Genomic DNA, 26839 nt, shown 5'->3' on the forward strand with positions numbered 1-26839 from the left:
GGGTTTCTGCTGAAACTCAGTGGCTTTATCTCGCCATTTCAGAGCTGCTATTTGTCTCTTTATCTAGAGGTCACTTGTTCAGGGAGGTTCACTCGCTCCTGCTGAGTTTGTTGCTCTGGCTCGGTCTCTCTGAAAAGCTTTTATTTTTGCAATTGTCATCAGCAAACACGACTATTTCAAAGCGCCTGATTAGGCTGTGGCTCTTTCCATTGTCTTCCCCACGCTGCTGCCTGGCGGGGAACAGACGCCGATTAACGGGCTTCCTCCAGCCTCCCGCGGCAGAACACCGCCCGCTTCTGCGAAGTCTCTCCTTAGGCAGCCACTAACCTTTTGTGTTGGGCAACGCGTTGTGCGGGAAAAAAAAAAAGGGTAATCAAAGCCGCACCGCCACCGCTCGGGACAGGGAGTTTAATTGCAGGAAATACAGATTTATTCACCACCAGTGGGTCTGATCGGGCTGCGGTCGGCGGCGTAAAATAAGCTGTAAGCACCACGGCGGCTCTGCGAAACGCTGCGGAAAGCTCCGAGAGGCAGAGAGTCAACATTTTCCATGGAAACAGCAGTTGCCAGGGAAGGCTCTTAATGCGCGGTACATAAAGACGGGAACTCCAGCCCCCTCAGCTCCCCCAGGAGGGTTTGGGGCCCGAGTCCCCGAAACACGGGGTCTGTGCCCTTGGCACGGGGGGTCTGCAAGCCCCCAGCCCTGCTGCTGGCCCGGGGCTGCTGGGCACATGCTCCCCTTCGTGGCTGCGAGCGAAGGCACCGACCGGCTCCGGGAAGCCGTGGGAGCTGCTGTGACGTGCCGGCGGGATGGGGGACGGGGCAGCAGCCGGGGGTTTCTTCCCCAAGCAGACTCCAGCAAAGCGCAATAAACCCCCGGCTCACCCCGGGAACTTCATTACAACTAGTTTTACAGATGCTTGAAACAAAAGCACAATGCTTTAACTTGATTTTTCACCTTTCAAATTCCACTAATTAAGGCAGGACCGGAGTGAAAAGGAAAAAAGGAACTTTTGGATGAGAATCCTGACACACATGGACACTGCTGGGTGATTGCCGTGGGGGAGTTCGGCTCCCCGGGACTCCAACCGCTGTTTACATCCCCCTGCGATTTTAACGCCTCTCAACTTCTGCTTCTGAAGCCCCAGCAGGAGTTTTGGCACCGCAGAGCTGGTGAGTGCCATGCTGGGCACGTCGCGGTGCAGCCTGGCACGGCGGTGGGTTTACCGGGGCTCTGCTGGTCCGGGCTGCGTCCGCTCCTCGGCCCTGCACACGCATTGTCGGCTCGTCGCAGGGATTGCGCAAGTGCCAGGGCACAACTGGGGCAGGATGGGGACACGCGTGAGTGGCGATGGGCTTTGCTTGCGGCGCTGCCCAGGCTGGGGTTGCCCGTGGCTCTTCCTGCCCCGTTTGGGCACCCGAACGCTGTCATCGGCCACTCTCCCCCCTGCCCTGCCCGAGTGTTTTGCACGGGGGGTTCCTGATGGAGAAGGAAGTTTTAGGGGACCTTAAACCCGCCCTGGCGGTGACACCGCGGAGCGCGGCTGCTTGTGATGCTGCTGGTGCCCCCTGGCCGCACTGCGGCTGCCCCAGCGTGTTTGTGCCATCCAGTTGTTGCCTCCCAGTACAGATTTAAGTGCAGATGCCGGGAACACTCGGGTACCCGCTGTGCGTTCTGCAGAGCCGTGCGCTCGCTCGGAGCTGACTCGCATGCGTAACGCTCAGCCCCTGCATTAGCTGGATGTGCCGGATCAGGGGCTTTACAGGACTTGGGCTCCTACACCGTAAGGTGAGAGCAGCCGCCTGGGATGGACCAGGGACCCTGGCACTGTCACCCCCACGCGTGCCTGGGAATAAAGGGACCCACAGTGGCAACGGGGTGGCAGAATCTGGCTTTGAATAGCCCAGCCAGCTCCCTCTATAACCAAGCAGTTATTCTTGCTGCAGCTTGTGCAGGGACAAGCAGCAGTAGCTGCTCCGCATGGTCACTCTGCAGCCCAAGGAGCCCAGTGTCACCCTCGGGGGACGCACCGGGAGATGGGGGATACCCCCGGCTGCTAACGGGGAGGCTCTGCCTGCGGGGTGGCTGCTTCCCATGGAGGGAAACACGCAGCCTGCTGAAAGATGACTTCTCCATCTTCGGGAAAATCAAAGCAGTTTCTGGCAAGCACTGGAGATAAGGGAAGACAAGAGGGAAAGGCAAAGGCTGGGAGAGTTAGTCGGAAGGATGGAGTTCCCAGAATCTGCTTGTCCGAGGCTGGAGATGTATTTTTGCCCAGGTCTGGGTGGGAGCCTTGCCCTCGGCTGCAGGCAGGCTCACCTCTCCTCTCGGCGGGCTGTGCCAGGGTGTCCCTGAGCTGCTCCTCTGTCCCCGGGGGACAGCAGGGGCTGTCACTACCCAGGCCCGTGGCTCCGGCTCCCCAGGACAGCCGGGACTGTGCCCCTGCCCACCGCAAGCCACAGACCCAGCTGCAGACAAGCCCATCCCAGGGCTTCCTGGCCTCTCCCATTATATTTCCCACGGCTTAAAAAATTAATTCTTTAATTAGCAGTGGTTCAGCAAATCCATTACCCTATTCCCTTAGCACATTAGGAGACATTTCACACATGTCGTCTGCAACCACTGACTTGTGTCAGCTCTGAATAATCTCCCCCGGCTCCCCGCGGGGTGCCTCAGTGTCCCCATGTGTGTGGCTGGTGGGGGACCTGGGAGCCCCCGCACCCCCTGCCTGCTCCTGGGGGTCTCTGCTTCGCTCTCCATCCCATCCCCGGGCTGGGCCTGGCCTCCATGGGCATCCTGCTGTGGGGTGATGGGGGCAACCGGTCCCCAAGGCAGCGACAGCATCGACTCTCCTTCCCTGACAAGTTTCAAAGGGCTCTCAGAGGTTTTAGCCTCCTCTCCCAGCCTCTGGCCACGGCTCTGCCCATCGGGTTTTGTGCTCTGCAGCAAAACGGCTTCTCCATTATGGAGAAGATGGGGCTGTCAGACCAGGAGGAGGCAGCACGGCCCCAGGAGGCGAGGGCAGGGCGCGGGGCTCGCTGGCTGGTGGGACACCGTGGGACAGTCAGGGGGTTCCCGCAGGAACCGGAGTCCTTAAAGCCAGCGTGTGCTACCAAACCCAGCAAAACAGCATCCCCAGGTTATTTGTCACGTGAACTCTAATTCTTAACGGATGTTGCCGTTAAACCATATTTTCTGCTTTCAGAAAGTTGACTAATTTCTTATTAGATCCTTTGCCAGGATGCATTTAAACGATTCTGCCCTTAACAAAGCATGAAATAAAACACTCTGTATAGCGACTCTGTAATGAGATACTTAACATGCTTTAGCTTGTAAAGGGCAAATGTGTATTTCAGGGAAGCGAAGAACACAGCCAGGCTGGAGTGGGGAGGTGGAGGCACAGGGGGGCCCTGGCACTGCTGATTGATAAGGGCATATTCCACGTTACCCGACAGAGAAGCGATTAACGATCTTAACTCCAGATTGCGTCGCCACCCCCAAACAGGAGCTGTGCTCCAGCACGTCCCCGAGCCGCAGGCTGCCAGCCCTGCCTGCTGCCTCCCCAGCGCTGCCAGACCCCGCTCCGGCCCCACGTGCCCCGGTGGCTGCCCCACGGCCCCCCTGGCCCCGGCACAGCCCCCTGCCCGCTCCTCTCCCTGCTCGCCTGGCTCTCCTGCACTCGAGCCCCTGCCTGTCTCAGGAGGGGAAGAACCAGCTCTTCCCTCCCGGGGGGCAGAGGCCCCGCACACGGAGGGGCTGTTGCTGCCCGCAGAGGTGAGTTCCCTGGCCCACGGCCTCTCCGGGGCGAGCGAGGCTTTGGGAAAAGCAAAGAGAAGCAGAGCTGAGTCTCCTCGTCCTCGAGGAAGGATTGCAGCAGGTTTCCATATTTGATATTAGGATAAGGGAGGGCTTTGGTGAGATTCTTCCCACACTGATCTGAACGCAGCCGGCGATTCTCCCACCTCCAAGGGCTACAGGGCAATCACGGTGAGAGATGAGATGTGAAATTGCCCGAGCACCTTCGGTGCATTTCTACCCAGGAGCCAGCCTGGGAGCTCGGGGGGTTGGTGGCTCCCTCTCCCCCCCCCAGGAGCACAGTGGGGCAGCCTGCCCGCCTAATGCCACCGGAGCGCTAAATAAACCTGTGATTTATCATGAATTCTGTTCATTCACTCTGAGTTGCAGCAGCAAAGCTATTATCATGACGGCAGGCAGGAAACGTTGTCGGCACAGGATGGTGGCTTGGGGGGCTCATAGCCGGGCTCTCACACTTTGCTGCCTGCTCCCAGCACAGGACTGGGCACGGTTTAACGGCTGCTCATGGCTCATCCTCAGTGCTGGAGGATGCCCACGCTCCGCACCACCGCCCCGGCCCCACAGGATGCTCGTCCAGGCAGAGCAGGATCCTTTCTGCCTGCCAAAATCCATCCAGTTCTCCACAACCAATCGATCCGGAGACACTCTGCTGTTCGAAGAGAGATGATCGTGTTTGACCTTGATCCAATCTGCTAAACCAGCTCCGGAGGAAGTAAATGCTATCGAGATGTACAAGGGGTTTATCTTGTATCTTGATCAGGAGCACTCCACAGGCAGTTCAAGACTGGAAATGCTTCTCTAAATCCAGGAAAGCCTCCAGCAGCGGCCCCCGCAGCCCCCACTGCCCCCGGGCACGGCGCAGCCCCCGAAACTCTGCTCTCCGCACAGCGGCCTTGGCACAGGCGGCTGCTCCTGCAAGATGGGGCAGAAATGTCCAGGACAGTTTGGAGCGCGAGTGACCTTAATGCAAAACGACAGCTCATCTTCAGGTCTATTCTGGGATCTGCCTAGATACCGGCATGTAAACACCGAGGAAGGAAGCTCAGCTCCGGGGAGGACGTCTCCAACCAGCTTTCACTCCCCCATGGTTTATACTTAGCCGCCGTCGGAAGCGCTCGCTCCTCTGCGGGGCACCGGTGCCGAGTGTGCCGTGGTGTGCCAGGGAGCATGCGGGCTGTGCGCCGGCCAGGGCTGGCAGCGGGGACACAGCCCCTGTCCCCAGGGCTGGGGAGACGGCCCGGGGCTCTTGAGAGGCCGCGGGGAAGGAGGGGCGGCAGGGCAGGCAGGGCAGGCAGGGCAGGCAGGGCAGGGGCTCCCCTCACCCAGACCCAGCACTGACCTGGGCGCCTGCCGGGCACCAGCCACCTGCCCACAGCAGCAGCACTGTCACCTGCTCACTGCAGGCCCTCGGCAGCAAAAGCATCCTTAAATCTGCATAAATGAGTACAGAGGCCTCTTTGAAACTTGCTTTTGGAGCGAGGAAATTTAATTACCTCAAAGCTCAACATGCCTGTGGCCTGCCCTCCGTTACCCTTGCAATCGTCCTGCCCATACAAAGAACCACTAGTTATTCTGACATTACCTTTTCAGGTGCAAACAGCCTTTTCTTTCACCTTTTAGGACAGTTTTATCTTGTTCTTTTGAAGAATTTTCACAGAATCCCGGAATCAGCTGGGCTGGAAAAGCCCCTGCAGCTCCTCCAGCCCCACCATGACCCTCCCCCTGACCGTTCCCAACTCCCCCAGATCCCTCAGCGCTGGCTCAGCCCGACTCTTCAACCCCTCCAGGGATCCCGGGGACTCCCCCCTGCCCTGGGCAGCCCATTCCAACGGGCTTGTTTTCCCACTACTCAGAAATAAATCTGCTTGTTGCCCGTGATCTGTGAGCACGCAGCGACTGATTTTGGATTGTGGCCTGGAATTTGCCGTGATGGCCCAGGCACGATGTAACGAATTAAGCAAAAGAGTGACTGAGATTGCAAGGCCAGGCGAACGAAAGAAAACGGATTAGACGTGAGCTCAAGCTCTCCCCCTTGCCACAATTTCAGAGATATCAGCTATTCTTCTCCACAAAAGTGACCCACCGCTGGCATGGCGGGAGACGATGCTTCTGGACATGGAATTTTCAGGCAGGACTCGCTGTCAGACCTGCCCTGCCGCGGCAGGGACCCCCTGGCTCAGCAGCACGGGCAGGACCTCGGCCGCGGGGTGCTCAGCATCAGGGCAGGACCCACTCCTGGGGACCATGCCCGGGGCCCCGGTGACTGTCATCTCTGCAACATCAGCCCCAGCACACAGGAAAACCGGCTGCTCTCGCCACAGCCGCCCTGGCAGCGTGTCTGCGGCACGGCGGGTCCCCACGACCCCTCCCAGGGCCACGCTGCACAGCCACGCCATGGGAGGCTCAGCCCCGGGTCCCTGCAATGCACAGACCCACTCGCCGCAGCCTCCCCATCCCCAAAGCTTCTTCCCCGTGCAAGAGGGTCCCCAGACCCCACGGCCCCAGCCGGGGAGATGGGCCCGTGTCCCGTGACGGCAGACGCGCTGCTCCAGAGGTGCCGCGGCTGGAGAGAGCCGGGCAAATCTGATTGCTGCTGCTATCTCAGCCAGAGGGGCTTAGAGGAATTAGGGAGCTGCAAATGCTTGATAAAAGGATGCTGAAATAATCACAAAGCACTCATTTTGCTGCTGTGCTCCTGAAAGAGCTAAACCATGAGTAGCCGTATCGCCGGGTTCCCATTACTAATGCCGATGCTATCGCTGCCTGGCTGCGAGCGCCCGTTCCCAGGCTGCCGGAGGATGGCAGCTTGATTGCTCGAGTTCAGCAGTCACCGTCCTGAAGGTTTCCGTGAGCTGATTATACCAGAAGCCCTGAGAAGCTTATACGGATGCTATTAATGGCGGCGTTCAGCCCCCGTGCTCTGCCTGTGTGACGGGCTTAGGCGGATTGACGCTGTGCTGGGACTGGCTAATCCTGCCCAGAGCTGCTTCTGCTGCAGACGTCTCGCCCGAGAGCTGGGACTGATCCTGCACACCCCTCCCCACACCTCTGCATGCCCCCAGCCCTGTGCCAGCTTTGGAAGCACCTTGCTTTTGGGAACAAGCTCCCTTTAAGGGTCTGTGGGAGCAGCTGGCCCCGCTCTGCAATAAAGCCAGGCCCAGGTGGATAAGCCTGGCTTGTTCACAGGACTTCCCAGGGGCAGGGCTGTAGGCTCAGCCTGCTTTGGGGGGATTTCTCTAAGTCAGGGGATGCTGTTGAGATCTGCCGTGCCGTGCCAGGGGCAGGGAGCATGGCAGCACCTGCCACAGCAACGACCGTGAACACCACGAGCCTTTGAGCCGAGGTCAGGCGAGGGGGGGGGCTGACCGTGGCCAGGGAAGGGGCTCTTGGCGGGGCGGGTGCTTGGGCAGGGCACGTGGCACTGCCCTGGTATGGAGAGCTCAAGGATGCCTTGTGCCAGCAGAGCTGCTCCTCCACGCCAGGTCGGGGACAGGCAATAAGCTTCCCTTTAAAAAGCTGCCGCCTTGATTTATTTGCAGAATACAGTTCAATTTTTTTTATCGTGTTCCCTTCCTTGAACCCTGTGAAGGGTGAGATGGATGGCACGGCGGGGACGGGGCAGTGAGGGGAGGGCTGAACCCCAAGAGATGGTTCATGTCAGCCTTGCCGTGGGTTCCACTGGCAGGTGGAATGGGGCAATCAATAGCCCTAACGAGCCCGACTGCACCCCCCAGCAGCCAGCACCTCCCACGGGGGGACGTGAAGAGCCGGCAGAGCCCTGCCTGCCGGGGAGAGCCTGCTGCCTGCCGGGGTGCTGAGCCTGGCAGCCCAGGCGGTGCTGCCCGTGCCGCTGCCCCCGCTGCCAGCCATGCCGAGCCCCTGCCCTCCAACCTGCACCACGGCAGGTCAGGAGTGCGGCTAATGAAACCCACAACTCCCTTCTGCGGGTTCGTACAGGGCTGATCCAGGTCTGGGATAAAAAAGGGGGGTCGAGGCCGGTCTCTGATGCAACCCCACGGCACGGAGGGCTGTGTGGGTGGGAAGGGGCAGCGCAGCCCCGTGCACGTCGTGCTCTCCCGGGAGCTCTGTCCCGCGCCGATCTCCACCACCCGCCGTCCAGATTTCACCATCAGGGAGAAAAATACAGAGGGTTTGAGTGTGAACCAAGGATCTGGAAAAAAAGCAGGTTGGGTCCGTCAAAACACTCTGGTGTGATGGATTGGAAATGCTTTGGTTTGGTTTCAGATTTTAAAAGATTTTTTTTGCCTTAAATCTTGAAGAGCAGAAAAATCTGAATCAAAACAGTCTTTCATTTTCAAAATGTCAAAACAGACCGATACAGCCTTGATGGCTGCCTGCCTCCAAACAGGAGATTTGAAACCTGCTCTTTCCTGCGGTTACAATTTCAGCAAATCAAGTTTTTTTCCGGTGGGGAAAAAAAGTTTTCCTCAAGAGCATCCTGACAGTTCAACCTATAAGCAAATAAAATAGTAGCAATCTGATCATTGGTGAGTCACCCCTGTGGGAGTGGAGATAAACGCAGCCAGAGCAGTATCTGCCCGTCGCATCGGGTGTTTCTGAGCCGCTCGCCCGTGTAAAGGTGGTTTTGTGCCGCGGCAGCTGGCGAGGCAGGAGTGGGAAGGCTGGTGGATGGCTTTCAGCCAAACGGTCGTATTGCAGACGGAGAAAATAAAAAAGAATTCTCCTCTGGTTTGGAGCCCAGCGCGGCACAAGGGGTGCAGGAGCGGTGCCCGTCCCCAGGCCCTGCGGGGATGACAGCCCGGGGGTGTGGGGAGCCCCAAGACTTCAGTGCTCGGAAGATGTGGGTGTTGTGCCTCCAAGGGTGGTGAAAGTGCCCTGCAGCGGCTCCCAGGGCTTGGGTGAAGTGTGTAGCTCTTAAAAATAAATGCTGGGGTGCTCTGGGGTGCGTGGGGCTCCGGAGCTGGCTGCGGCGGGTGGAGCCGTCCAGAGCTGTCCCAAAGAGCGACGAATCCGCAGGTAATTCAGAGAAAAAGGGGTGCCCAGGCTCGGCTCGGGGGGAGGCTGCGGCAGAGGTCAAGGAGCTTCGGGACCTGCCTGCCTCCCACTCCCGTGGGCATCCGGGTGTCCCTCCCGGGCAGTCCCCGCGGGTCTGATCCGATCTGATCCTGCCCTGGAGCTCGGGGCCGCGCTGAGGACCCGGCTGGGCGCTGGGGCTCCCGGGGCGGGAGGGGGTCAGGGCACTTCTCCCATTTCCATGAATTTCCTGATGCCACAGAGACTCCTGTGGCCCTGGGGAGTTTCTGAACTGCTTTAAAATGCTGTTCAATTGGCCATGTGCAGGGCTTTATTTATGCTCCTAGGACTGTGGTCTGAATATTTCATTTTTAAATTTACATCTGTGTCACGAGCAATGCTCAAATAAGGTTGCCATGGAAACCCCTCATTACTGGCCAAGGATGCTGGCAGCGGTGCCCGGCCGGAGGAGCTGTGGCCGGGAAGGACCGGGCTCCCCTCCCCGCTGCCCACCCGGCCGTGACTCTGCGCCGCAGCAAACCTGCTTTTGCTGTAAAGACAAACAAGAGGAAAAGCGTTTCCCCGGCGCCCGCTGCCCCTGGTCGGAGCAGAGCTTGGCGAGATGCTGGGGGACCTGCCGTGTTGGCAAGGGCCAGCGGGCTGGGACACGGTCCTGGGTGGCCCCCAGCTCTGGGCTGGGACAGGCCCCGCGGACTGGCCGTGGGCGAGGGTGTTTCTGGTCACGGGTGGGAGCGGTGGGTTCAGGCTCGCAGGCGGGGGCAATATTCCAACAATGAAACGCTCTTTTAAAAAAACACTTTAGTGGCAAATGTACGCTGCTTGTGCCTGGGAGCAAGGACGCTGTCAGGAATACGGGAATTAAACTTGCAAACCTCTCCCTCCCGCGCTCCGGAGAAGCTCGTAACGGCTCTAACGATCTGCAGCGGCCTGACAGATGCCTGGAAATTACAGTCTTCTCCAAGCTACGAGGACAATGGATTTTCCTCCCCAGTGCTGCTTCGCAGAGCTGGAATCAATGAGACTTTGATGCTGAGACATTTGTTTCAGCTGCACCAGCTCCCCCTGGGCACCCACCGCACCCATGGCTTTGGGGGGACCTGCTGATGCTCCCCCCTCGCTCCCGGAGATGCCGCCTGTGGGTCCCCGTGTCCCCCTGGCACCCCGCACGCCGCAGCATCACCCTTGGCACGGAGCAGCCCTGGCAGAGCCCCCCGGGGATGAACCAGCCCAGGCTGGGAAATGCCCAGCTCCTTCCCAAAGGGACGCCAGTGCCCACGAGCCGGGTGGCTGCTCCGCTGCAGGAGGAGCAGCCACTAACGAGGAAAAGGAATTAAAAAGGCTCATCCAATTACGGAGGAATCAAGAGATTTACAGCATGGAAACGATACAACCTGTCACGTGCTAACTTGTCCCAGCTCGGTACCACCGCTGCTGCCTCCCCAGCTGATGGGTGTGATTAATTATTTTGATATTTCAGCGGAAATGCACGGGCTGGTGGGGACCACAGAGCAGGGGAGCAAAGCCATTAGAGAGAGCGGTACTGTGATGCAGATGTTTATGTGAGTTCAACGCAGTTTTTTATAATATCAAATGTAAGAAAGACATGATCTCTGCCTTCTTGTGAGCAGACAGGCCTGTCTGAACAAGGAGTAATTAATTTTTTTGAAGGCTGATCCTCACTAGGTGCAAACAGAAAGTTTCCCGTAGAGTTTTCTCATCTTCCTGGTAAATCCTCAGGGCCAAATCTCCAACTTTGGCCAGATGCACCCCCAGGCTGGCCCCAGCCAGCGCCAAACATGGACCCCCCCCGGGGCGGGGGAGACCCGCCGTGCCCCTGCTCCCTCCCATCCTCTGCTGCCGTGTCCCCCCGGGTGTCTCTGCTCAGGGGGGGCTCGTCACGAGGACGAAGGAATGAAGGCAAAGTGATCCTGTGGCTCTCCTGGGCTCCACGGCTGGGATGCTCATTCCTCAGGGCCTGCCCAGGGAGAGGAAATTCAGTATTTTGGCAGCTTTTCAGGATACAAATTAAACTGGGGGAAGAGAAACTTCTTCTTTCTCAACCAATCATCCAGCCTAGTCGTCTATATCAGGGTATAAAATTAAATGGGTTCCTAAAGAGAGAGTATATTTAGATACAAAAAGCCCATTCTAGTCAGCTATCTGAGACTAAAATAATTAATCTCCCATCACTGTTAAGATGCAGCGGAGCAGATCTTGAGAAGCAAGTGCTGCAATTAACTCTTTGGGAACAGAGATCAGCCCTGGGAAACGCAGCTCGTGCTCCTCTCTGTGCCACGGTGCCACGGGGGGGTCCTGCCCTGGCTGGGCTTGGCTTCGCCTCTGCCACGCCAGGCAATGCCACCCCACGCCAGGCAATGCAACCCCACGCCAGGCAATGCCACCCCACACCAGTGCCTCTCGATTCCTGTGCTGCACAAGCCAATACGTGGTCAGAGTTGCTCTGCCCCGTCACTGCCTCTTGGGTGATAGAGGGGACTCGGCAGCCCCAGCGGGGATGCAGGAGCTGCAGTGGGGATGCAGGAGCCGCAGCAGGGATGCAGGAGATGCAACAGGGATGCAGGAGCCCTGGCAGGGATGCAGGAGATGCAACAGGGATGCAGAAGCCCTGGCAGGGATGCAGGAGCCGCAGCAGGACTGCAGCCTGGGTCTCAGCAGCTCTGTATAAGGTGGGACACGGCTCACAGGGAGCGTGCCAGGAGCCCGCTGTGCCCGTGGACTCGATCACTGTGCCATGTCGATCCCTGTTGCCAGGGATCCCCCGGGGCTGCCGGCTGGCTGGGGGGGTCAGCACGCTGCGGCTTTGCCCCTGACACCTCCTCACCACACCGGTGTCCCCGAGCGGCGGGAGCACCCCTTGCCGTGCCGACCAGGGCTCTGCGCGCTCTGCCAGTGTCCCTTGGCCCTGAGCACCCCACGCTGCCAGGCCGCAGCCCTGCGGGGCACGGCGCTCCTGTCCCCAGCCAAGGGGGCAGCAGGCGGGGGGGCACCGGGGCATCCACCAGCCACACCAGAACCGCACCAGCTACTGTCCACTGGCTTTAGTTAAAACTCCCCGAGTCTGGGGACAGCCGGCAAACAGTTACAAGACACACAGCCATAAAACATCCGGAGAGACAAAGTTTAAACTCATTATAATAGATGACTATTTCTCTGCCTGGCTATAAATCATTCAGGCTCTCACTTCCAGGCAGTCACATCCATGGATTATCTGACTATTCAAAACCTCCTTATGTTGTTCTACCTGTCTGGAGTGTGTTCATGGCTTGGTTTGATTTGATTTCCACGCCAGAACGGGCAATATGAAATGACAATATAACGTGAGAGATGTGGGTGACCAGAACAGCCCCGAGCTCGTGCCGCAGCATCGCTGCCCTCGGCTCCTCAGGCTGGGCGAGCCCGAGGATTTGGTTTCTGCCCGAGCTAAAGGCACAGCTTCTGCATCGACTGCAAGGCACGGGGTAGAGCTGAGCTGCCTTTTGCCAAATCTGTTTGGCAACGCTTTATATTTCTTTCTCAAGATGTAAGAGGAATCACAGCGTGGCTCTGGTCCAAGCCCCTGAGAGAAGGACAGATAGAGGCAGCTTCCTCGGGCTCAGGTTGCTGTGTCCCCCCCGCCTGCAGCAGCAGGGGAGGACACAGCCGGGACGTCCTCCCGTGTCCTGCTGTCCCCCTGTGTTTTGTTCCAGGGGTACCCCAAAAGCACAGGGTTTTCTTTTTGGAGTACCCCAAAGCACGCCCTGGGGTTTCTCAGGGCAGGATTTGAAGCCCGCCAGCTCCTGGCCATGTTCCCGGGGTGCAGAGGTGCCTCGGAGCCACGGGGGCGGCGCAGGCGAAGCCTGGCACGGGGGGGGGGACGTGCGGTTCCCTGCTCCCCCGCAGGACAAACGGGGCTTCTCCCGCCGCGGGGACGCGGCACTCGGCCGTTGCGCTGCGGGGAGCCGGGCAGAACTGGGGGTGCTCAGGGCGAGGGAAGGGGGAGAGACCTGGGGATCCCTTCTACCCCGGGCTGGGCCTTCCTCCCCTGCACCCCCAACTTCCTCCAGGGGCAGAGCGGGGTGTCAGCTCTGCCTTTCGTGGGGCCAGGCATGGGCGTCAGCATGTCCCACTGCAGGCTGCAGCCCGCATCTCCCCAGAGCCGCTGCCCTGGGCGGGGGGAAACTTTTTCCCAAGCAACGCTTTTCTTTGCATTTTCTCCTCTCACGGAGGCCGTGCAGAAACCTGCCCGCCTGCTGCCTGCTACTGCCTGCAACTGCATCGCGCCCTTGAAAAGACCCTGTTGTACTCCTCTGAAATTACGTGGCTCTGGCGGCTAATGATTCCTGACAGATTGCGAACAGTCCCGCTGCTAGCAATCAGGAAGGCAGGAAAAGTGTTGGGTTACTGATGTTTGTGGTTATTACAGTTATTGGACTCCATCGATTACGGGCCCGCGCTGTGCCACGGAGGCTGTTAGTAACTAGGGCAAAGCCCGGCGCTCCCCGTTCCCGCGGCGCGGCCAGGCCGGCACCCCCCGGCCAAGCGGAGCCCCCCCTCCACGGGGCCGGGGGCACGACACGCTCTGCTCCCCAACGCCGTTCCACAGCCCCCAACACCGCGGTTTGTCAGCCAGTCACCTCCTCCGCTACTTAGTCCTTTCCCTCTAAAGAATCATAAACTGCGCTTCAGCTGCCGGATCCTCGTTATGTCAAAACAATTGGGGTTTGGCAGCGCGGCGGCTCCCGCGTGTCACGACCCAGCACCGCACACCCACCCCTGCCGTGCCGCGGGAGGCACCCGTGCACTCGCTTCCTTTTTTTCAGAAACAAACCTGTTTCCAGACCAAGATTTGGCTGAAGAAATATAAAATTCGATTTTTAAACTTTTCTCAGTCAAAATGGAGTCGTTGTGCTGGGGGCAGAGCAGCAGCATGGGGCTGGCAGAGGCTTCGCCACCCAGCCCACCCCGGGTCCATCACCGCAGGGCCGCTGGGCTGCTGCTGGTGCTCCTCTCAGTCCTCACTTAGTTTCCAGTGACGCGGTTTTTTTGTTGTTTTTTTTTTTTTTTTTTTAAATATAATTAATTGTCAGCTCTATCAGTCATCAGTGATTTGTGTTTTAAAGATGTCCTGGCAGAACTAATTCCATTTCTGCGCTGTGCCATGCTGGATGATGATAACCTATGTACAGCTTCTCCCACAGAGCCTGGTGATGAGCCGCTGCACTTTATTTTAATTAATACAGATAGCAAATATATTTTCATTAGCTATTGGGATGTCAGGAGAGAAGCATGGTGCTCCTGCGTGGAGAGTAGCAGCAGTGCCTTCACTCCCGCGGCAGGGTGCAGCCCCCAGCCCTGCCTGGTCCTCTGCCTGGCTCCAGCCACCTCCACATCCTTCTGTATCCCTCCAAATCCCTCCAAATCCCTCCAAATCCCTCCACATCCCTGCACATCCATCCACATCCCTCTGCACCCACACACACCCATCCAGCACTGACTGGGCAGGCACAGGGCAGAGTTTCCCACCAGCCCGCTATGGTGACGTGACCCACAAGACCCTGAAAAAAAGCTGCTTTAGCCCCCAGGGTCGGGGGGGCAGTGCCTGTGGGGCGAGAGCTCTCTTTGGCCGGGCTGCGCCCTCAGACAAAGCCTCTCCTGGCTCCCTCCTCCTGCCCGTGCGGGAGCACATGCAATTGTAAGGCGCGTCCGTAATTTCTGAAATTTAGAACAATTAAGCTGGCTCCCTGGTATTTCTGACGAAAGCAGCCCCTTGTTCCCCGAGGAAGTAACAGCCTTCCTTGACCTCTGCTCTATTATTCTGTTTGATTGATCTTAATTATATCAGAAAGGATAATGATAGTCTTTGTGGGGGTGCAAGTACACTGGGAACAAAGCTGACAGGCTCTTTGCTGAGGGATGCTCGGGCAGCCATGGCGGGCACGGCCACTGCGCCCAGCTGACGAGGCGCTGGGCACCCGGCCCTCTGCTGCCAGGGCACCACTGACACCCAGAAACCCCCCGTATTCCCCCAAAACAGAAGGCTAAAAGCATATTGCAACCATGAGAAGAGGAGCTGCCCCCCAGCTGGACCACGGTGAGCAGCAGAGAGCCTCTGCCGCTGTGACTCGCAGCAGGAGTGACCCCCACACCAGAGGCTCCAGCTGGGTCCTGACAGGCTCGGGGCACCCCCACCCCTCCCTCCCCATCCCAGGTTGAGGGGTGCTGTGCCCCCCCGGGGGCTTTGCTGCCCCTCTGCCTTGTTTCACCATGCGAGCGGGTACAAGGATGCTGATCGGGGGCAGGGAAACGCATCTCCCTCCTGAGGGACTGAGCAATACAACCTTCCTCCGCCCCCAAGAATTCCTTAAATAGAAAAATCAGAAACCACAAATATGTAAATGATTGCCTGTTTTGTTCATTAATCACAGCTGGATTGAGTTAAATGAAAAAACCCTGAAATGCTGGCCCTTGAGCTTCTTCCTACCACAGCCCTGTCTTGGCGGATGTGCTGGGGACCTGGGCCTGGGCCTGGGCCTGGGCCTGGGCCTGGGCCTGGACCTGGACCTGGACCTAGACCTGGACCTGGACCTGGACCTGGGCCTGGACCTGGCCGTGCTGCAGGAGCATCTCTCGAGGGGGCAGCTCTGCACTTCGCAGCGTTTCTGCTCCCACCAGCATCTCTGGCCACGGGTGACACTGGGTGGCTCCAGCTCGGGGAGGAGCAGCACTGACAAGCCTCTCCAGAAGAGCTCTGATATCTGAATCGGTGTGCGGAGAGGGGCTTTGTCAGATGTTCCTCATCCATTCTTGTAAAACACGCATGTCACATCGCCGGCGCGGGTGTGTGTCTCCTGGCAATATTATTATTTTTGACACACCCTGCTGATTGGGAAATGCAGTGAGAAAGTACCTGACTCTGTTCTTCCCAGCAGGTAATGAATCAGCAAATTATAAAAAACAGTGTGTCATCCGGCCTGGGTAAGGGTTTTTTTTTTCTACTGCTGCTATTGGTTCTGTTCCTACAGGGTAATTGTCATTTTTAATGTACTTTTGATAGCGGTGTAGTATGATTAAAATAAGCACATCTGGGAAACAAACCTGTTTTTAAGGATTGCCTTTTTGATGTGCAAAATTAAATGCTCAGGGAAGGACCAGCTGCTGCTGAAGGGGACCTGGGACAGTCCCCACCCTGGTCCTGCTCCGAGCTGGCAGCAGCCGCAGGGCTGCCCCTTGCAAACCGCCCCGTGGCTCAGCACCTCCCTGGGCATCGCTCCCCCCGAAACGACGGCCACATCCTGCGCCTGTGGCTGGGGGTGCTCGGCAGGAGCCCCCAAGGTGCGGCGTAGCCTGGCGCAGCGGCGGGTCAGGAGGCCGTGGCTTGGGGCTGAAACGCAACAGCTGATTTCATGGCAGCAGGAAGAGTGGCTGCGGGTTCAACATAAACCTGTAACGGGTGTTTTCTGTCAGGGAATGCTCCGGCCTGTAGCTGGGAATGGTGCTGGGGGGTCTTCAGAAGGAATCTTTTCAGCGCTGAATCCCTTTTTCAGAGTTGACTCAAACTCTGGGCTCGTAGTCCTGACTTTGAGCAGAGCCTTTGCTATTTGCTCAGTCTTCTTGTTTCGATCAGCGATGCGATGCTGTATAATTTAAGAAAGGCTTTGCTTGTGAGGCCAGTTTGATGCATGTGGGGCGGAAACGTGGAAGAATACAGCCCTTGCCCGTGGAAGCCCGCTCGGATAATCTGAGTCACTCGAGGAGATGTTATTTGCCATGGCTCAGCTCCATTCGTGTGGTTGGGTGACAACGTACCACCGGGGGGGGGTGAGCTGTGCTCGCCCAGCGCTGCATCCCCCCGGCAGAGCATCAGCTCCTGCTCGCGTTTCACCGGCAGCACCCGGAGCCGCCCGCCGCCCAGCATCACCCCCCCTTCTCCCGGGCACACCCGCCGTTCGTGAGAGCCCGGGTGACCGAGGCGGCCGTGCCGGGGCTGAAAACGGGCAGCTTTGCAGATTCCTGAGCCTGGCACATTTTCTCCAGATCCTGAGGCGTGCACGGACGTCCCGCTGGTGAGCGGAGGGAGGTGCTGGTCCTGCCCGAGCCTGGCTCCTGCTGAGGGCAACGGGGTGGCAGCAATGCCGCTGTCAGAGCAAGGTGCCTCTGCCCAGCCCCTCGCCACACCAGTAACACCCAAAACCAGCTCTGCCCTTGCTCTGCCCGCACACGCAGAGCCCTGAAACCTCGTCTCCGTGCAAGCTTTGGGCATATACAGAGCAGCCAACGCCCGTCGGTGGGCGCAGATGCCGACACCTGGCCGAGCCATGCGGGCCACGGAGTTGCGGCGGCTTCTGGCCCGGCCTCAGCGACTCTGGAGAGCGAACTGCTGCGTTACTGGTGGTGCCGCTCGCCTCTCCCTGCAGGCTCTAGATAGGCCCCAGCCAGACGAATGGAACACGCTCTTGAATTTAGATGTCGAAGAAGATGTTTTGCAGTGGAAAAACCAAAGAAGATCTGCCGCGGGGGGAGCAGGCTGATCCTCCCCCGGGTCGCTGTGGGGAGAGCCCTGGGCTGCAGCTGCAAGGGTTCTTGTTTCGCTGCGCCCTTCCCTCCCCACCTTTCCTAATGAATTCCAAGAAAGCCTCAATGCATTCCTAAACGGGAGCACAGCCTGTGTCCTTCACAGTCATCTCCACAATAAAGAGCCATTTCACCGCTGGCAGGCAAGGGCTCCTCTGTGTACTGGAAACAAAAGCTGAAAAGACGCCTTTATATTTTTTGATTAGATAGCTTGAAAAGTTTGCTTTTAATTGAATTGCCTCACTGATTTCATCCAAGCGTCAGCTCTAAGCCTGTTATGGGAGAGCAGCCCCAGCTCCTGCACGGATCCTGCGCCACCTCTCGCGGTGCAGAGGGCCCCGGGGATGTGGGAATCGTTGTGCCTGCAGGATACTGCCCTGGTTTGGGGACCAAGAGCTGTTTTATCCGAGTGGAGTGGGGAGTGGGGAGCATCCCACCACGACCCAGGAAACCCCCAGCCCCTGCACAAACAGCCCCAGACGGTGCCAGTTCTTGTCCCTGAGCCCCGGGCAGCACCAACACCGCCCGACCCCGACACGCCGCCTCCCGTGCTGCTCCAAGCAGGGTCTGCGGAGAAACCAAATTGGATTTTTTCTATTTTTTTTTTTTTAAAAGAATGAATGAGGAAGAGAGATTATTGGGGAAATTTTCTTTTGGGGCAATTCTGGCACAAAGACAAATTGAAATGTTTCAGTGTAGGCTGGGGACTGAGTCTTGGATAAAAATAAAGCAGGAGGCGGCAGCACCTTCCCAATGACATTAGCTCCATTCATCTCCCCGATGATGCTGCAGCCGTTTCACTGGCAGTGTACAAAGGCATTAGAAGTTACATTTTCCGTCACTGTTCCTCAAATATATTTATGCTGGGAGATGTTTGTGGAGGTACATCGTGTGCCTCAGGCAGAGGATTAATTCCAAACTGTCACCTCGCTTTTTGATGGGTTTGTAAATTCTGCTCTGTTGATTTGTACTCTCGGTAAATTGATAAAATCCTCTTTCCAAAACCTAATACACCATTTAGAGCTCACCAGGGTTTTAGACCTCATTGGCTCACATATTTATGTAAATATAGTGTCCAACAGCAATTTAAAAACCGCTGCATGAATAATCTGGATGGATGATAAGGGGTGAAGGGAACCAAGTTGTCAGAGGGGGGCTGTGTGCTCTGGAAAGCAGGTTTCCCACCTTTTGGGGTGGCTTTGCAGGCGGGTGGCTGCTTCGGGCAGCGTTGCCCCACGATCTGTCCCCTTCTGCCCCGGCACTGCCTAACCCTGACGGTGCTGGGAACAGTCTGACGTCTCTACGGATGCTCTCGGGCCCGGAGCACCGCGCTGTGTCCCGCCCCAGGCCAGCCCGGGTACCCCCCGCCCTGCTAACAGCGGGTATCATGTTTTTAATGTTGTTAGCAATCTGCCTTTCTTATTTTAAATCCTTCCCTCGTCCGTACCCTGCGTGATGGGGGAAAGGACGGCTGATGTGCCCAAGCTCTGTTGTATCCTCAGGCTCCTCGCTGTGGGCGGGGATGCTGCCGCTGCGCTGGGAGCACTGGGAGGCTGTTAGGGCTCATGCTTTCCAATTTAGGGACTTGGTATCTTTGCAAATGGATGTTTAGGACTGTCAGGAACAGCCTGATTTTTTTTTTACTGAAGCTGCTTTTAAATCATCATCAGAAAATTCAAGCCCCATTCCTGAGCATCGTCATGCAGCTCCGCTGCCGGGGGACGAGCTGCGGGAAGGCGGTGGAGGGGTATCCGAAGTGCTGTCCTCCGGTATTGTCCCCCAGCCACCCATCTACCCGAGATGAAGGATCTCATCCACAAAATGTTGACATGCTCCATTAATCCACCCCAAAAAGTCAGATGGAGCTTCTCTCTTGAATTTTAAATATTTCCAGCCGTTCTGACTAGCTCTGAAATCACCCCGAGTTGACCAGTTTCCAGAACATTCCCTCACTCCCCCCATGTTATTCCTGTCTCATTAGTGTCTGGATGCTTGGACTAATTTAATATCTTCATCAGTTTATTACTTTGCTCACAGAACCACAGCAACTGCCGCAAGACCTCGCAGGAGACCCACCGGCTGGTACTGCCACCCCCTCCCCTCCCCGGCCAGAGGGGACCTAGTGCCTACTTGCCCGCTCCTGCCTGCTCCTGCCTGCTCCTGCCCGCTCCTGCCTGCTCCTGCCCGCTCTGCCCTGGCTCTCCATGGCAGTGCCAGGTCCCTTGTTGATGGGCTGAAGCACGTCACTGAGATGTGAAGATCCTTTTCGCCGAGCAGATCACACTGCTCTGGGATCAGCCCCACAGATATTCCTTCTGTCGCGCCGGAATTTTTGGATGCCTGACGCATTTGGCACCAAATTTCCTTTCCAGACTAAAGCTTTGCATTTGGAATCACACCTTCAGAGCCGGGTTTAGTGGCCAGGCTGCTCATACGTTCCCTCCCTGCTGCCAGGAGCTCGGCTTTTGGTTGTTTGAAGTCTCCTTGTACCTTCCTGCTGCAGCCATCTGTCCTGGGTGCTAATGTCCTTTCCCTTTCTGCACCCCTTGGGTGCCCCCCTTGGGGCCTGCCCCTGGGGAGTCGCTCGGGCTCTCCAGGGGTTGAACACCTTCTTCTGAAGGTGATGGATCCGGGGGCTGGGAAAAGGGAGAATGGTCTGGCCACAGCGCAGGCCTGGGGAATGCAGGCAGAGCTGCTTTGCTTTGCATCAGGAAAACTCCAGGTTCAGCCAGCACTCGGGTCCCTTTTGGTCTGCGGCTTTTCTGGCTTCTCCCCAGGGAAAGAAAAAGGAGGAAAAAAAGAAAAAATAAAAAGATGACTAAGTCGGGGCTGTGCTCTCTGCCCGCGCTGCGAGCACGTCAGCCTGAGCTGCACCACAGCCGTGGATTTTAGCAAGTGAAAGAAGGAACAGAGGGGAAAGCAGCTTCTCAGCCCCCCCCACCCCTGAGCAAGGGGATGACGTGACCTTTGTGTGCCCACAGCCCTGAGCCCCCCGCCAGCACGGCGACAGAGCACGGCAGCGAGGGTCCCACGTGCCACGGGGCTGTCACCCCCCCTCCAGCCTTGTGCCCGGCCAGCCTGGGATGACGGGGCTGAATTCGGGCTCCCCCTGCTCGCCCCCCCCCGTGCTCAGCAGGGACGGGGCCGCTCAGCTGGTGCCCTGCTTTTACAAATCAGTGCAACTCCAGCGGCTTTACCGGCGTGATGCTCACTCACGGCAACACGCTTCAAAGGGTTTGCTCTTCCACATTCGTGTCGTCTAAGAAAGACGCTGGGCCAGAAATAGTGTCTTCTCGAAAGCGCAGGAGGAACGCTCCCCGCCTGCGCCAGCTGCACCCCCCAACTTTTAAAGTTCGCGGCGGTTCCTTGCTGATCACCCGCGCCCCTGTTCTTCGGGGGTCCCGGGGCTGCCGGGGCTGTGTCGGGACACAGGCACTGGCCATGACCCAGCATCCCCCCGCCCATAGGGACCATGGCTATAGGTTCAAGTCGCAGATAAGTGATGCCTGCACTCCCTTGTCAAGCCTCTGCCTGCTGGAAATCCACATCACTTCTCTCTCTGGTATGAAAAATGAGTCTCCCTTCCTCCAGCTGTTTTCCAGCTTTTTCTCTTCCACCCCAGGCTCCGGTCGGCTCCTCCAGCTGCCCAGCTCCATGGATCTCCTCTGGTTTCTGAAATCCTGATGGATGAAGTCTGAGAGGTAACAGAGCTGCAAGTACCAGAAGTTCCCTTATTCCCCCTCTTCACCTTCCCAGCGGGGCGGTGGCCGTAGGAATCGCTCCGGGGGCCGGCAGTGGGCGAGCAGCCCCTCCTGCCCCAGCAGCTCCGCTTTCCTCAGGAGGCTGGCGGGGCAGAAGCTCCCTGAGTGAGCGTCCGTCTGTCCTGGGCTCTCCTCTCCCGCCGGGGCAAGGCCACAGCCCGCAGATCTTCACCAGCGCGGGATGCAGAGAGAGCGGGGCAGCCCCACGGGGCAGTGCGGGAACATCCTCATGTTGTCTGATAAGAAGCTGTGAACGGAGACGGGCAGGCAGGCAGCTGGCGGCCGACCTCCCCCGAAACGAAGGGCACCTTCCCTTAGCACCTCGGCAGGAAAGCGCTGCTTTCCGCCAAGCACTGCTCCTCACGTCATCCTGGCCCACGTAGGCCCAGTCACACGGACACCGAGTGGGACTTGGGGCCGCAGCGAGAGCGGCTGAGGCAGCCGAACCACGCGTGTCTCCCCCAGCCCATCGCTCCTGGCCACACGGGCATGAAAACGGAGCTTGTGAAACTGGTCCTTTCGGGAAGGGCTCTGGAAGGCCACGGAACACAGTTACGAGCAGCCTCTGAAGCGCAGCAACCTGAGTCCACGCGATGCCAAACCCCCCTGCAGCCCCCCTGGCCACTTTTCTCACCATCCCAGCAGGACAGCACAGCCCGGCCGGAGGCCTCCCAGCTGCGATGCAGAGGTGTTTTCTCCTAGGACATCTTACCGGTGGTTCTGGCTCTCTGCCGTTTGCTGAACACCTCTTCCCTTCGGCTGGGCAGAGGCAGCCACGATTCCCCTGCCCGGCGGGTGCTGCGGGGCAGAACGGGGGGTCCCTGCCCTTCTCCCCTCTTTGCCAGCACCCCGATGGCATTTCCTCGTGCCTGGTTTGTCCGCACGTGCGTGACCTCCCTCCGAGAGCAGCTGTGGAAAAGCAGCTTCCCTGGGCTCTGCCTGGGCCCTCCCTGGGCGATGTGGAGCCTGGTCCGGCCAACACAAGGACGGCAAAGCGGTTTTGTTTGCGCCCTAACCCCCCCCAGGACACACGCTCCTCCCGCCGCTGCCCCGGGGCCGTGGCTGGAGGGACGGCGGGTCCCCAGCCCCGCTGCCCTGGGTGCTGCACCCTGGGGTTCCCCCGAGCCGCAGGGGGGCTGGAAAGGGCTTTGACCCCCTACTCCCCTCCAAAAAATGAAGGGAAAGGGCCGGGCATCGCCGCTGGCCCGGGGCTCGCGCCGTGTCCGACACCGGCGTGGTTCACCCTGCTGACGGGGGGCAGGGGCCGGGCGCGTGCTGGGGGGCCGGTATTGGGGTGTGATCCCCCCCCAGCCCTGCTGGGTCCCTCGGCCCAAAGTCAGGACACTTTCCTGCCCGACCGAGCACCCTGCGCTTGGCGAGGCAAGTGGTGAAAGACACGGGATGCTCTCAGCACGGAATTCAGCAATTTCATACCCCTGACAAGAGTGTAAATCCACCCTGATGGACTGGAAAATTGGAAAGCCAGTGCTCTCGCTGTATTTTCTATAGAAATCTATCTGAACTCCCGAAAGATACATTTATTGGCAGGCTCCAGTTCCAGTCATGTAACTGCACGTTATGCTAATTAAAATATAGCCTGTGTTTTGTAACAGGATTTCCTTGGAGCGTATTTTACTGTTCAGTAACCACTTTCAAATATTTGAAAAATAAAATCGCATCAAGTAAATAACTTTTGGATTGCTCACAGAAGGTTAGGCTTGCTTTTTTTTTTTTTTTTTTTCCCCCAAAGCCCACTGGAACTGGCTGTACTCCCTGCAATGACAGAGGATGTAAAATACACTGATTTCTGAGGCTGCTTGTAGTCTAGATCAAAAGCTCCATGTTGTTTAATCATATAGAACCCATTCCACTGAAAAAAAAAATAATCTGTTTGTACAAAATGGGGTAAGGAAGGGCCACAGAGCTGGGCTCTGACCCTGAACTCCTGAGGAACAGCCCTGCCCTCCGGCAGGACCTGCCCTTCTCCCACCCTAACGCCCGCACTCCCTCCCAGCGATGCCCCGCCACACCTCTGCGCCTCCCGCCTCATCTCTGCCTTATTATCTATTAATTTCTGAGCCCAGCAGGATCTGACTTAGAGCTGCAAGGGATGGATTATACACTGGTATGTTCTGTGCTTCCCTTTTTACACGTTTTGCTTTTATAAGGCCTCGGTGTGGCATTCTGTGTGCCAAGCGAGCACATTCAGCCTAACTGGTCCACAGCCTGCCTCTCAGCCCCAAATACTTGTACCAAATTCCTCGCTGACAGGGAAGTTAAAAATGTACAGAAGGGAACATCTGTGACACTGTAACATCCACAAAATGTACACTTGAAATAGCATCTCTATATATTCATAATGGCAAAAATACAGGAGAAGCGGAGGGCTAAGAGATAATAATTTCATTCGCTACTGATCCAGACTTTCCTCGATCTTCCTGCCAAGGAGAGAGGGAAGAGGTGACATTGCCCCTGGCCTCTGGGACCTGCCCACCAGACAGGTTCCCTTCCCCGTCTCTCCGGCCGCCCTCCCGCCCGTGTGCCGTTATCTCACTGCTCGGGGTGCCCTGCCTGCGGCCAGAGCACCCCCCTCACTTGTTGCAGCCCTCGCCGAGTCCACGCTCCGCTCTCCTTCCCGCTCCACACACCTGATTTTTCTGGAAAAAATCTCCCGTGGTGCCGCGCTCACCACAAAGCCTGGGGAAAAATCTCTGCGGCTTGTTAATCCGCCGCGACAACCGGCCTGGAGGGGCCCAAAAGCCTCGAAGGAAAGAAAGGGGAGCACAGGTGACGGGGCTACGGGGGACCCCGGCGCTCAGCACCCCCCCGAGCTGCATTTCTGCTCCGGGAGGGATTTGTTGGTCTCATCACAACCTCTAGTGGACACCGCTCCTCATCGCCACTGTCACACCAAACGGGATATATTTAGAACCCTGGATCTCCCGGGGGGTCCGGCCGTGCCCCCGCTGTCCCCAAAGACCAGAGGCTGGGTTTTGTCAAGCCCAGACCCCGGCCTGAGCCTGCCTGGGCAGCACCGGCAGCCCTGCCGCTCTCCTCGGGGGGGTTGGACACGGCCTGCCCGCACGCCCCATGGCCACACGCTGCATCCGCGCCGTGCGGAAGAAATATCTGTGCCAAAATACATCCTCGCACGCTGCTGCCCGGAGCCTCCTGGCACTAGTCCTCGCGAAGGGACGTGCCTCTGCCGCCTGCTCTGCCGCTGCGCTCCGCGCTGGTGGGTGGGTGCAAGCGGATGCTGAGAGGAGAGGCTTTCACACCTCCTCCCCGGTGATCTAAATGGCTCCCCGGGTGCAAAGCACCAAAAAGCCACCAGCCGAGCGAGCGATGGGTGCAAGTCATGTGAAATTAGTTGTTTCTTGAAAGAACGAGCCCGAAGAACAGGCAGATGGAGCGCAGAGAACCATCTCTCTGCAGGGGCTGATCCTGCTCCCCCTCGGTTTGCCAGCAGCAGGGTTTGCTAATCCAGGCCCCGGCTGTGACCTCCTGCAAACAGATCGACAAGGCCCCCCCCCCCGGCACGGGCAGAGCTGCCGCGGCGCCGCCAGCGCCAGGGCTGCGTGTGCAGGAGTTGGGGATTTTACAGCAATAATTCACCGAACCTTCTAAAGGGTCAACTATTCATCAGCTCCCTCCCTGCCAAGGAAAAGAGGCGTTCGGTACGCGGCGTTCTCCCACCCCGAGCGCAGGGACAGCTCGTGCTCGCCATGGGGGCCAAATCCCGCTCCTGAGGCGCTGGGCTGCGGGCCGGCGCTCCCAACGGGCACCGGGGACCAGGGCAGCCCTCCTGCGCCCAGGGCACGGGGCAGCGGCGGGGCCGTAAGCCCCGTTGGGGCCCCTGCCCTCGCTGGGTCTCTTTGCCCGGCTCCCCCGGCCCCCCCCGGGGACTCTCGCTGTTCGCACACGTCTCCCGCAGCAGCTCCCCGGCAGCTTGGCCCAGAGCGTTTGTGTAACACACCAGAGAAACGTGTCTTTCTGTTGGGCTGGAACAGGATGCCAGCGTCGTGGGTAGCGACTTCAGCTCCGATTCCTTCACACGCACGAGCACGTCCACGCACAGAACACAGACCCATGCAGGTGAGGGAGAAAATGCCGTAATCTACGCCCATTTTTGTTTTGTTTCCCAGAAAGAAGGATGGATTCCGTAATACAACCTCTGTAGGGAGAGCCGGGTTTAACACCAAAAAGTCCAAGTCTGTTGCTGCAATCCGAAGATGAGAGCAGAGACCGCAGCGGGCAGGCAGCGCCGCGCAGCGCCGGGCACCTCGGCCAAACCCCCCCGGCGGTCCCGGTGGCGGCCTGGCCGGTCCCGCAGGGCACCGCAGCGCCCGCAGGCCTCTCTCGAGTCCCTCTGCCCGACCCCCGGCCGGCAGCGCGCTGACCCCCGGCTGCCCCCCCCGCAGCCTCCCCGCGCCGGGGGTCCCGGCGCTGGCACCGCGCTCGTTTGTGGCGACTTTGTCAAGTCACCCGCAAGCGGGTCCCCGACGCCTTTTCTTGGGTCGGCGGTCGCGGTGGGGTGGGGGGGTGAAGGGGGAGGGAGCGGCTTCGCCTGGAGACATGAGACACGTGGAACGAACATGCAGCCCCTGGGAAAAGGCGCAGCACCCCCCGGTGACACCCCCCACACCCCCCCCCCAGCGCACCCCAACTGCTATGACGGGAACAACAGCGGGGAGGTGACACGGGGGGGCTGGGGGACATGGGGGGGCCTGGTGACCCCCAGGGGCTGGGGACATGGGGGGGCTGCGGACACGGGGGGGCGGGGGACACTCAAGGATGGGGACACCGGGGAACTGCGGACACCGCGGGGCTGGGAACGCTCAGGGCAGCGGACCCGGGGGGGGCGGCGGGGGACAGGGGGGTGCTGTCCCTGCGGGAGGGGGGCGGGGGGGTCCGGCACGGCTGCCCGTGAGGACGCGGCTCCCCGGGGGGGCCCCGGCCCCGGTCCCGCGGCGGGAACTGTCCCCCCGCGGTGCTGAGCCGGGGCCGCCGCCGCCCCCTCCCATCAATGCCAGAAGTTTCAGCCCGGCCCGGGGAGCAGCAGAAGCTGGGGGGGGGTGTGGGGGGGTGGGTGTCCCCGGTCGGGGACGACACGGCCGGTTCCAGCACCCCCTCCCCGGTCCCACTGCCCCGTCCCCCGTCCCGGCAGCATCCCCCCCCCATCCGTCGCGAGAGGCGCAGGGCCCCGGCGGCCGTTCCCGGGGAGCCCCCCCCGCCCCCCCGCTCCGCCCCGCTTACCTGGGCGCGGGGCCGCGGGGCTGCCCAGCAGCAGGGCGAGCAGGCAGAGCCCGCGGGGGCCCGGCATGGTGCCTCCGCGCCGAGCCGAGCCCAGCCGAGCCGAGCCCCGCCGAGCCGAGCCCAGCCGAGCCGAGCCCCGCCGAGCCGAGCCCCGCCGAGCCGAGCCCCGCCGAGCCGAGCCCAGCCGAGCCGAGCCGCGCCGAGCGGGGCCGGGCCGGGGGCGGGGGCTGCCGCCGGAGCCGGGGCCGGCGCGGGGGAGCGGGCGCGGCGGAGGGGCGGAGAGGCGCGGAGCGGCGCGGAGCGAGCGGCGGGGGAGGGCCCCGGCCCCCGCGCAGCTCCGTGCGCTCCGGCCCCGCCCGCGGCTCCACCGGCCCCCCCCAACCCCACCCCGGCTCGCCCCCCCCCCCTCCACTCCCCT

At 59.3% G+C, this 26839-nt stretch overlaps 1 protein-coding gene across 2 annotated transcripts in view; it reads right to left on the reverse strand.

The window, feature by feature from the left end:
- Positions 1 to 26571, reverse strand: part of SEZ6L (seizure related 6 homolog like) — a 45216-nt gene extending 18645 nt beyond the window's left edge. The window contains exon 1 of one of the 2 annotated variants that reach the window (XM_074921067.1): positions 26422 to 26571. In XM_074921067.1, coding sequence (XP_074777168.1) covers positions 26422 to 26488 — 67 coding nt within the window. In that variant the 5' untranslated portion in view covers positions 26489 to 26571. The remainder of the gene's footprint in view (positions 1 to 26421) is intronic. The other variant, XM_074921066.1, reaches the window with a different exon arrangement.
- Between the last annotated feature and the right edge of the window lie 268 nt (positions 26572 to 26839).

Source organism: Athene noctua, chromosome 17, assembly GCF_965140245.1.
Source record: "Athene noctua chromosome 17, bAthNoc1.hap1.1, whole genome shotgun sequence".
Taxonomy (NCBI): domain Eukaryota; kingdom Metazoa; phylum Chordata; class Aves; order Strigiformes; family Strigidae; genus Athene; species Athene noctua.